The sequence below is a fragment of the Gracilinanus agilis genome, chromosome 1 (assembly GCF_016433145.1).
Source record: "Gracilinanus agilis isolate LMUSP501 chromosome 1, AgileGrace, whole genome shotgun sequence".
Lineage (NCBI taxonomy): Eukaryota > Metazoa > Chordata > Mammalia > Didelphimorphia > Didelphidae > Gracilinanus > Gracilinanus agilis.
In genome coordinates, this window is record NC_058130.1 from 258,809,548 (window position 1) to 258,821,669 (window position 12,122).

Genomic DNA, 12,122 nt, shown 5'->3' on the forward strand with positions numbered 1-12,122 from the left:
CTCTCTGTGTGTCTCTCTGTCTCTCTGTGTCTCTCTGTCTCTCTCTCTCTGTCTCTCCCTACCTTCCTCCCTCCTTTCTGTCTCTCTGTCTCTCTTCTCTGTCTCTCTCTGTCTCTCTCTCTCCGTCTCTGTCTCTCTCTATATATATATATGTGTATATATATATATATGTATGTATGAATGTATGTATGTATGTATTCCTTACCTTTTCCCCATCCCTACTCCAGTTTCTCTCACTGGAGTACTTGTCTAGGATGTTGTACGGTAAGTTCCTATTCAGGTTTGGGTCAGACTCAAAGTTCTTTTCAATTGTGATATTATAGAATTTGAGTTTTCATTTGGTTTAACCTATCTTGGATATTAAGATTAATATTAGTTTTTGGAGCCACATTACAATTTATTCTTGAGTTCTTTTATAAATAAAAATATTTTTTTACCAATGTTTTCTGTTTGATTGCTCTGTGGGTTTGCGATTTTGTGTTTTACCTACTTATATAAGAGCAAAAGGGGTTTGCAAGAGAACACTTTCTAAAAGCTATATCTACTTTATAATGAGTGAACCATAGTTCAGAACCAGGGTAAAAATGTTACTATTGAAATTTAAACTACCCTCAAGATAAAGGAAATCTTTGGTTGGAACAGAGGTTTTCACATCATTGTTATAGATTAGAATAGTTTTTTTTTCCTTTTCCTTTCTTTCCTTTCCCTTCATTTTAAAACAAGCTTTTTTTTTTTTTAATTAAGAAAACAAACTAGACATTATTCATTGGCACAGGGGAGCAAGACAAAGGCAGTTCTTTGTGGATATATTGATTTCTTAAAAATTCTCTTCTAGGGTTTTTCAGGAAACACAAATGCAGACAGCGTTGTATACTATAAACTCCAACATTCCATCAAAGCTAGATTTCTACGCTTCATCCCTTTGGCTTGGAACCCTAATGGCAGGATTGGGATGCGGATTGAAGTATATGGTTGCTCCTACAGTGAGTATTTGCCTATTTACCTAATTGAAATGAATGTCAATGTGGAATTTCAAAAAAGGAAAAACAAAACAAACCTTTGTCTGAATACAGTTTCCCAAATATTTAAATAGGCCTGGTTTTTATGCAAAGCCTTTTCTTCCTATATCACAACTTTAAATTTAGAGACCTTTGCATTTTTAATTTGAAGATAAAAGTACTGAATATATAGTCCCATGTTCATTTAGCCAAAAATGTTATTTACTTTCTACATGCTAAATTTCAGGTATTTAACATTTGGTTCTGTTTTGCTTTCTTCTCTTATTGTATGTTACTAGCAACCTTTACTCTTAGACTTCAAAGTTTAATAAACAGAAATGGATTTTCACTTTGAAAATTTTACAGCTTCAAGGGATCCTAAGATAATTAAACCATAGAAAACTGACCTCTGTAGCTGAAATAAGTATTTCACCTTATGTTATAACAGGAAACAACCTAAATCCAAATGTGAATTTTTAAAATGAAGAACTTTGAAAACAACATATAATTTCTGTTAAAATTTGTTTTTAATGCATTTTTCTTAAGATTGTTACACATAAATTTTTTCTGAAATTTGTAATTTCCATGACTATACACTTCTTTTTTACTATATATTTTATTTTGTTAAACATTTCCCAATTACATGTAAAATTTTAACATTAATTTTTTAAAACATTAAGTTCCAAGTACTTTGTTCTTCCTCTCTCCCATCCCTCCCCTCTATTTGAGGTGAAAAAATTTATTTCAATTATACATATAAAGACATGTGAAACATATGTCCACAGCCATTTTGCTGTAGAAAGCATTCACATACAATCTAGAAAAAAAGAAAATAAATTAAAAAGTATTTTTCCTCCTATATTCAGAATTCATCAGTTTTCTCTGAGGAGATAGCATGCTTTATATCATGGTCCTTTGTAACTGACTGGGATCCTTTATCTTGATCAGAGTAGCTAAGTATTTCACAGTTGGTCATCCTTAAAATATTGTTGCTACTGTATACAATGATCACTTGGTTCTGCTCACATCACTTTGTATGAGTCTTCCCAGACTTTTCTGAAATGAACCTCCTTATCATTTCTTTCTTTTCATTTCATTTCTTCTTTCTGTTTGACATTTCTTATAGCATATTAGTATTCCCTCAAAATTATATACCACAATTTGTTCAATCATAACCTGGACATCCCCTCAGGTTTCAGTTCTTTGCCAGCACAAAAAGAGTTCCTTTAAATATTTTTTTCCACAAATAAGTCATATTTCCTTTTCTTTGATCTTTTTGGAATACAGATCTAGTGGTAGTATTGCTGGGTCAAAGGGTATGCACAATTTTATACCTTTTTGGATATAGTTCCAAATTGATTTGAAGATCAGCTCTTTCCTTCCTGAAAAATGCTCTCAAGGCAAGTTCTAATAGCAGGCAAGATTTGCTTGTAGTGGACTCTGTTTAAAATCACAGATCTTCCATGTACTGCCTCTAGGACCAAGGGTAAATAAATCATTAAGACCCTCTGGCCCTTAATTTCCTCACATTAAGTGACTTAAAGGGTTGAGCTAGATGACCTTTATAGCAGAGATATCGAACATGAGACCCACTCTCCTGAGTGTAGCCCAAACCAGGTGAAAATATAATTGGAAAATATTAAAGCAAATAAATAAATGCTTTAAAACATAGAGAGTGTTGCTGTGGGTTTTCTAAGCCTATATAAAGCCTGTTCCCACCTTTTTTGTTGTTCCCTCTTCTCTTCTTACTTCCCTATTTGGGGAAGATAGATTTCTATACTTAACTGAGTGTGAATGTTTGTCAATTCCAGTGAAAGTAAGATTTAAGCATTGCCTGCCACCCCTCCATCTTTCCTTCCACTGTATTAATTCTGTCATGCCTCCTCATATGAGATCATTTACACCCCCCCCCAAACATTCTCTCCTTTTCCCTTTTTGTAGAATATTCCTTTCTTTGCTCTTGATTTAAAAAAAATATCTCATTATATTGAATTTACTCCCAGCTCTCTCTCTACATATGCTCCTATCCACTGTCATAATACTGACAAAATTCTTAAATATCTTCGGCGCCTTAAATATTGTATTATAGAAGAATCCTAGAGGGATGTTAGATGTTACCACCCACCTAGGAACTCCCCAGGGTCAGTGAAGCACAAAAACCCTTGGCTTATGAAAATAAAGTTAATTTTAAAGAGGAAAGAAAGAAATTGGTAGGTAAGACCCTAGCATTATCCAAACTAACTTCATTCAACTTCTAAGTATCCTGCTGAAGGAAAGCCTTCATTTTCTTCTATGGGCCCTACTTAATCCTCCCTATGTTATCTAAGAAATGCCCCCAATGCTATCTGAGTTAATCTAAATTTACTACCAATAATTAGTAAGAAAGAAAGGGGAAAACCCTGGGGTTGGGTGCTGTATTAAGTAACCAAAGTTATAGATGGAAAGCTTTGGATTACCTTAACCAATGGGAATTCTGGCAGCTGAACCACTGGCAGATGAAACCTGGACTCTGAGAAACTGTTTCCCTCCAAGTAAACCCTCTACCTGGATGCCAAGGACTTCTCCATGAAATCCTGACCCTCCAGGGAGAGTCTCTCAGCGGAAAAACCCTTCTTCAGCGTGATGGGAATTGTAGACAGAGAACAAAAACCTTTTTCCAGCTTGGTCAAAATCCAAGAAGGAAGTGAAGTTCAGTTGTAGACCCACAGTTCCTTTTTTACCCAGAATCCTTTCCAAGGGCTTCTCTCAAAATTCCCTTCTTTCAACTAACCCTAGAAAACCAGACTATCCCTAACTATATTCCTACAGCATTCTAAGTATTTTAAATATCTTAAGTACTTTAGATATCATAGATATCTTAAGCATCTTAGTTATCACCTTCTTCCTAGTAATTTAAATGGCTTAACCCCATTATTTCTCTCATTTACCTTCTAGTATTTAAGTGTCTTAAATATCTTTTGTAATGTATCTTAAGTATTTTAGCTATCATTTTCCCTTGCAAGGAATGTAATCAGTTTGACCCCCTAGTTTCCCTTGATTGCTTTAAGTATATTAAATACTTTAAGTGTGTCTTGTACTATAGAAATTTTAAGTACTACTTTCCCAATAAGAATTGTGATTAGTTTAATTCCAAGGATTTCCTTAAGTTCTTTTCTACTGACATTTTTATGTTTCTTTTGAGTGTTGAATTTGATTATTGAATTTTCTTTTTCACTCTGGCCATTTCATCAAGAATGTCTAGAATTCCTCTATTTCATTAAATGTCCATTTTATTCCTAGAAGTGTTATGTTCAGTTTTATTGAGCAGATGATTTTTGGTTGTAGGCCTTGATTCTTTGCCTTACAGAATATCATATTCTATGCCCTCCAATACTTTAGTATGGAAGCTACTAGGCCCTATATAATACTGATTGCAGTTCTACAATATTTGAATTCCTTTTTTTTCTTTTTGCTTGAAGTATTTTTTCCTTGGCTTGGGATTTCCAGAATTTGACTATAATAGTTCTAGGATTTTTTAATTCAGGATTACTTTCAGGAGATGATGGGTGGATTCTTTCATTTTCTAATTCTCTTCCTGTTCAAGAATATAAAGGTAGAAGGGGCATCTGGGTGGCTCAGTGGATTGAGAACCAGGCCTGGAGATGGGAGGTCCTAGGTTCAAATCTGGCCTCAGACACTTCCCACCTGTGTGACCCTGGGCAAGTCACTTGACCCCCATTGCCTAACCTTGCCACTCTTCTGCCTTGGAGGCAATACACAATATTGACTCCCAGATGGAAGGTAAGGGTTTTTAAAAAAAAGAATATAAAGGTAGTTTTCCCTGATTATTTCTTTCAGTACAGTATCCAGATTCATTTTTTGATCATGACTTTCAGGGAATCCAATAATTCTTAGATTATGTCTTCTAGTTCTATTTTCCAGATCAGTTGTGTTTTCCAATGAGAGATTTAAATTTTTATTTTATTTTTTCATTCTTTTGAATTTATTTTATTGTATTCTGCTATCTCAGGAAGTCATTAGCTTCCATTTATCCAATTCTACTTTTTAGAAAGACATTTTCAACTTCAAGACTTTGAACTTACTTTCTTCAGAAAATATTTTCCTGTTTGAAGTATTGTATTTCCTTTTTCAAGGGAAATTTTCTTCAGTAAGTTTTTATTCTAGACAGTTTTTCCCCCTATCATTTTATTTTCTAATTTTTCTTCTATGTTTATTGTTATTTGTTTTTTGTATTGGGTTTTGGAGCTCTTCTAGGGTTTCATTTTGGGGTTGAAATTTTTTCACATTTTCTTTGAGTCTTCACACATTTTCATTTTTGTATTGCTGTACTCTTCTGAACTTATGTTTTGGAGATCTCTTTTGTTGAGAGATTTATCAGGCTTTTTCTCTGTCTATTGATCCTTTTGGGCTTATTTTTCCCATTTATTTTGTTTTTATGCTGAACTTATCTCTGTCCTAGAGTACTGGGTATACTGTCCAGGGTTTACACTGTGACTGGAGTCAGCTCAGATGTCTGAATTTCACATTGAGATGGCCTGATTGACTAGCTGGGGGAAAGTTTTCAGCTTTTCAGTTCCACTGGTTGGAATTGAGTTTTCCCCAGGCCTATAGCAGATAGATCTTGTTGGACTGAGTTCCTTCTACTGTTGCCTGTTCTAGGTTATGCCTGGCATTTTACCTGCTGGATTATGCAGGGCTACACCCTCTCACTGCTGCTGTTTTTGTTTTGATTTGTTTTCCACTTTTTCCCCTGCCCAGGTTCCATTGAGGCTTCTTCATCACTCCCTTCTTGTACCCCAGTGAGACTAATCTCTTTCTGTGTCTCAACATTGTTCTGGGCTGAAGCACTACTTCACACATTCTTCCTTTGTTTCTGCTCTCCAGCATCAGCTCTGAGACTTTTTTGTTCTTCTTTGGTTTTTGGAGTGTGTTTGGTGGGCTTTGGGTATTTCTTACTTCTCCATGTTGGCTTCATCTGCCACTGCTGCTGAGGTGACTGTGGCTTATATTGCTGGTCCCACTAATTTGACTGGGATTATATTCTTTATCAAATGAAATAATTTATATAGTATTTTCATAATAATTTTACTTTAAAAGCTCTTTCGTAGGGTGCAGCTGGGTAGATCAGTGGATTGAGAATCAGGCCTAGAGATGGGAAGTCCTAGGTTCAAATCCGGCCTCAGACACTTCCCAGCTGTGTGACCCTGGGCAAGTCACTTGACCCCCATTGCCCACCCTTGCCACTCTTCCACCAAGGAGCCAATACACAGAAGTTAAGGGTTTAAAAAAAAAAGCTCTTTCAACCACATTGTCTTAGGACCACTTTCATAATGTAGAGAAAATAAAATAGTAATATAATTCACTCACATGTTGGGAAATGTAGGAACAAAGTTAAATGACTACTCAATGTCACACAAATCCAAGACTCATTCAAATTTCCCAATTTCAAACCTAGTAGATACTCTTAGGGTTCCACTCCCAAAGAACTGCAGAATTTCAGATTTAGAAGCAACATTAGAAATCATTTAGTCCTTATTTTATAAATTATTTAAGTGACTCATAGAGGAATGGTGATATACCCATGGTCCTAAAAATACATAATGTCAGGGGGCAGCTGGGTAGCTCAGTGGATTGAGAGCCAGGCCTAGAGACGGGAGGTCCTACGTTCAAATGTGACCTCAGCCACTTCCCAGCTGTGTGACCCTGGGCAAGTCACTTGACCCCCATTGCCCACCCTTACCACTCTTCCACCTAGGAGCCAATACATAGAAGTTAAGGGTTTTAAAAAATGTAAAAAAAATAAAATAAAAATACATAGTGTCAGAATCAGTACTAGAATGCAGGCAATCACTTTCACGTTATGAATTCCTGCCAGGGTCTTTTCTTGTTATTTTAATATGGGGCTTTTATTATTCTTTAGAAGAGACTTTGTAGATGACCATGTACTTTACTTGTACATAAAACCAGCACTGGAAAAGAGAGACATGAATGTGTTATAGTGGTTAAGGACATCCATTTGCTTATTCATTCATTCACTCAGAAAGTAAGAATTTATTGACTCTTTTCTGTATTCTTTCTAGTCCTGAAAATGGTGTTAAAAACAAAACCAAAAAACATACAGCCTACCATAAAAGAACTTGGAGGATACTGAGTGAGAAATGATATACATATAGAATGTCATGAGAATACTCTGGAATAGCATTTGCAGAAGTGCTAACTACTATAGCACAAGCTAAGTTTATGGTCTGAATCAGGTGCTGAGTAGAAGCATAATCAAACTGAGGATGTACAAGGGCAGCTTCCTGAGGCAGGTAAAATCTGACAGATGGAATTTTAAATGTCAAGTGTATAGCTTGCCCAAGAGTAGATGGAGAGGGCATACTAATTTAGGAGCAAAGTTGGTGCTTAATAAATGTTTGTTGGATTGGCTATAAAGGCATAGAGGTAAGCTTGCAAATTTGTGGGAAAAGTATACTCAACAGTAAGACATTTCTTATATATAATTGTATTTGTAACTCTATACCTCCTAAAATAGAAAGCTTTTTTAAGAAATGATTCATTTCAACTGAACTTTAAAAATTATCTATTTCTCTCTATATGCAAGGCACTAGTAATACAATAATGAAAAGTAACACAATCCCTTCCCTCAGGTAATTTAAGACTTAATCCAAAGAATTAAATCAAAAGCCTCTCTTTGGCAATGATTTCTTATTTCATCTGTGTTGATATCATGAGCTTCATTTCATTTCATTAATCTATTTTTCTTTTCTCTTTTTAAAAATTTCCCATCATTCATTTTCTCTCTAAGATGGTTAAAATGTTATTTTTATAATAAAGAAACTATAATATGTATATATAGAGATATGCATCTCTCTTTTCTTAACTGTTTTATGTATCTTTTTGTATACCTGTGTCTAGTCCATATCTATATGATCTGTGTCTAATTTTTTGGGGTATAAGGGGGTGTTCTAGTAGGACTAGCTCCTTTTGTGTGAGGGCTTTCTGAACCCTTTTCAGGGCTACTCAGTCACTTTTGGTGTCCACCTTTCACCCATATTTCACTTGTAACTGTAAGAAGCTATTAGGAGATAGGATAAACCAGGTTGAAGGTAACTAATAGACCTCAAATCCATCCTTAAATTAGGGGGATATCTACTCCATGTATGTGAAGACTTCCCCTGGTGGAATGGACAGATGAGAATAATTTGTTACAACTGCCATGAAAGCAGTTGAAATGGATGCTGTGAATGCTTAGAGCCTGGTTGGACATTTAAGTTGCTAAGGTCATCCACTGCATTCTGGGTAACTCCCAGTTTCCCTGATTTTTTGTCTTGCCCCTGGACTTTGATGACTCTGGAAGAGAGAATGAAACTGTAAACTGTGCAACTCTGTCTCACTTAAATCTGATTCATGCACAAGTCAAGGGATCAGTATTTGATGTCATTGAGTAAACGTTTAATTATCTCTCAGGTATACATATATATATATATATATATGTATACCTTTTAAGAATATCGAAACATTATCCAAAGGAGACTAACCAAGATGGTAAAGGGCTTTAAGATCATGATGTGAAGATTGGTTCTAGGAAACACAAGAAAAGACTCTGGAAGAGAATGATATTTATGTTCTATTATTGGAAGGTCTCTCATATATGGAGAATAAGATTTCCTCTGTTTGGGTTGAGAAGGCTATACTGAGTAAAAGCAATGAGTAGAAGTTGTAGTATTTACACTTGTTATCAGGGGAAAAAATGCCAACAATCAGAAGCTTCCTATAGTAGACTGGCTTGCATTGATAGGTGGTAAGCCCCACCCCCCACCTTGAGGTTCTTAAGCAAAAGATTGATAATCAGTTTTGGGTATTTTATGGTTAGGATTCCTTTCATAAATGGGCTGACATATTTGACTGCTGTGACATTTTCCATCTCTCCAGTTCTGTCATTCTATGAATCTTACCAAATCTCATTCTTCTTTATGCCACTGCTTAGCTCATTCTTTGTTCAAAGGAATCAATTTTAGCCTAGATTGATGTAGTTTAATCTTTTCCCTATGTTATGTTAATTATGTAAGAGGGAAATTTTAGGTATTTTATAGATATGTATTTAAAGTGTGGCCGCCAGGAATCAACAATTCAGGTTGATTCCGTAATTAAATCAGACCCAAGTCAGCATCAGGTTAGGCAGTTTATTTTACAATCAGGAAGGTAAAGGTATGGGAATGAAGAGGAAGGGAGAGGCTAGCCCAGGCCTGTGGAGGCCTGGACAAGAGAGAAGGTTAAAAGGCTAAATAAATTAGACTACAAGCCACAAGGCTTAGCAACCAGATAGGCTAGTGCCTAATTAAGGCAGAGTTTGGAAAAGCCAAGGTAGGCCAAGGAAGTCAGCCTAACTTACCCACGTGACAATACAGAGTAGAAGCTGCCTGAGGTCTCAAGGGAGGTCCTTCAGCACTAAGTTCAATGTGGGCACTCCCTCCACAGGAAGTAACCAATGTACTTGAAGAGATAGTGTCTTTCGTCACTTCCTGTGGGTCCACCTCTAATTCAAGTGGACAAATGGCAGCCTCTACACTGATTTGGACTACCCCAAAGGACAGTCCCTTGTTCTTGATTTGTTACTTATTGTCACGTGTGGGTAACTCGTCTCCCCTCCCCATTAAGGGAGGTGGGGATTACATCATTTCTATGCCTAGGGTAGGTAGATTTTTGACTATGAATCGACTAGAGTTAATTCCATTTACACAATTATAATACTGCTTATCCATAAAAATGTTTTTGATTCTTCTTGAGTTTTCAGTAAAGGAAATCATCTCACTCTTCAGTTATTTGAAAAACAAATTCACTAAATTTCTCACTGTCCTATTCCTTCTTAACTGGACAGTATCTTAGAGAATCCATTTTCTCTTTTTGAGAACACTTGGTCAACAGAGAAAGTTAATGGCTTTTTTAAAGTATATTATGTTATATTATTATATTTTTATATAAGAACTAGAAATGGGTTCAGTGACAGTATTTCACGAAAGTGAAAACAAAGAGCTAGAATGTTCACCATGACTATTCTCTGAAAGTAGTGACAATTTCCTTCTCTCTTTTGTCTTGGCATTCTCTTCTCTTCAGGTTGTTGCTCATGGCACTGGTCATGGCAATATAGGTAAATACTCTTTCATATTCCTCTCCCAGACTTGTGGAGAGGCTCCATCCTATACTACGCATATGGCTCATCTTTTGTATCTCCTATGATTTAAGCTCCTCTCTCATAATAATAAAAATATAATTTATATAGATCTTTAAAGTTTTCAGTTAGATTAAATTGTATGATCTTTTTTCACCCTTTTGACAATGTAGCAAGGTTGGTGCTAACATTATCCTCATTTTGTAGATGAAGAAATTGATTCTGAAACAGGTTAAATTACTTATCTAGGTCACATAGTTAATAAGTTTCTAAGGCAGTATTTGAACTCAGGCATGCATGACCACAAATACTACACTCTAGGTATTGTACCACCCAGATGCTTCATATGAGATGAAGGGATACTCTGCCTATTTACATTCACACTCATCTTTTGCCTTCCGGTGGTTCCCAGAGACAGAAATCAGGAACTCTATATTTACTAGCAAACTAGGCCTAGTCCAGGACATCATCCATTTAGGGCATAAGTGCTTTCATGAGTCTTGGTTGGGCCTCTTGGCATTTGAAACTTGTTTTGAAATTTGAAATTTGGCAATAGAAAACTTGTTTTCCTTCAACCTCTTCACTGTTTCATGACACAATACAATAATCTACCGCTTTACTTCTCTTTAAGATTTTATAAACAAGTCTCTTCTGAACTAGTGGTGTTTTGTCCCTACTTGAGAAGGAGATAAAAAAACTCACTAGATGAAAGAAGGGCTAGTCTCTATTTCCTCAGTGATCACAGGAAAGGATCTTGCATTTAGAGTAACAATACATACTCAAATAATTTTAGACAGTCTTGCAGCTATGTGATTCTTTACATATTTCTGCTCCCTTTTCTACCACTCAACTACTGAGTTTTTATTTTCAAATTATTTAATGAGAAAAAAAATTGAGTCTGTTTTCATAACAATCTTCAAAGAAAGAATAGATTATCCTCTAAAGCAGTGGTTCCCAAACATTTTTGGCCTACCACCCCCTTTCCAGAAAAAAAAATATTACTTAGCCCACTGGAAATTTTTTTTTAAATTTTGATAGCAATTAATAGGAAAGATAAATGCACCTGTGGCCATCACTGACCCCTGGATTGCTGCAGCACCCACCAGGGGGCAGTAGCACCCACTTTGGGAATCACTGCTCTAAAGGAAGCCTTTTTTACTCTTGCCTTAGATTAGGAAGCATAAATTAAAAATTCCTTCATAATCCCTCTGGTCATCCTACTTAATGTTAAATAGTATATAATAATACCAGCAGTAATAATGATAATAATAATTTACCACAACATTCATGTGTATAATAAATGCTAGGTCACATTGACACTGTAATTATTAACACTTATAGGTGTCGCATCCATTTCACTCTTTTCTTTAGTCAGTCTGAAATAGTATTATTAAAGTCATCCACTGTCCATGTACATATATATTTCACTAGATGCCATCGTCATCTTTTTTATTGTGCCAAATGTCGATGTTTTATACCTTAACATCTTTTAAATTACTATGTTTTCTTTTATGCCACTGCATAAATGTCTAACAACTTCTTCCTGTTGATTTTTCAAGTGCCAGTTGAGTGCTTCCTCTGCATCTCTTAAAAGCCCAATTCAGTAATGTAGATTTCAAGTACCTACATTCCACATCAGTGCTGTGGCTTTATTATAGTTGTTACAGAGAACCTTAGCATTGTCTTGATTTGATTTATATTTTTCTCTAATGAAGCAGAAACAAGCTTCTATTCATTTGTAAAACATAAATGTTAATATGTGACAAAAATGTTTATTTTTTCCAAGTTTGACTTCATAAATAGCCAGGAAAGAGGCTCAGTATGTATGCTCCTTCTTTCCCCCTTTGCTGATCTACAGTCTGGGATTATTCTCTCTCTCTCTCTCTCTCTCTCTCTCTCTCTCTCTCTCTCTCTCTCTCTCTCTCTCTCTCCCCCTCCCTCCTACTTATTTG

The 12,122-nt window shown here is 35.7% G+C and overlaps 1 protein-coding gene across 5 annotated transcripts in view; it reads left to right on the forward strand.

The window, feature by feature from the left end:
- Positions 1 to 12,122, forward strand: part of LOC123235194 (contactin-associated protein-like 4) — a 433,004-nt gene that overhangs the window by 173,362 nt on the left and 247,520 nt on the right. For all 5 annotated transcript variants that reach the window (XM_044661292.1, XM_044661308.1, XM_044661323.1 and 2 more), the window contains exon 2: positions 836 to 983. In XM_044661292.1, the coding sequence (XP_044517227.1) occupies positions 836 to 983 (148 nt within the window). The remainder of the gene's footprint in view (positions 1 to 835; positions 984 to 12,122) is intronic.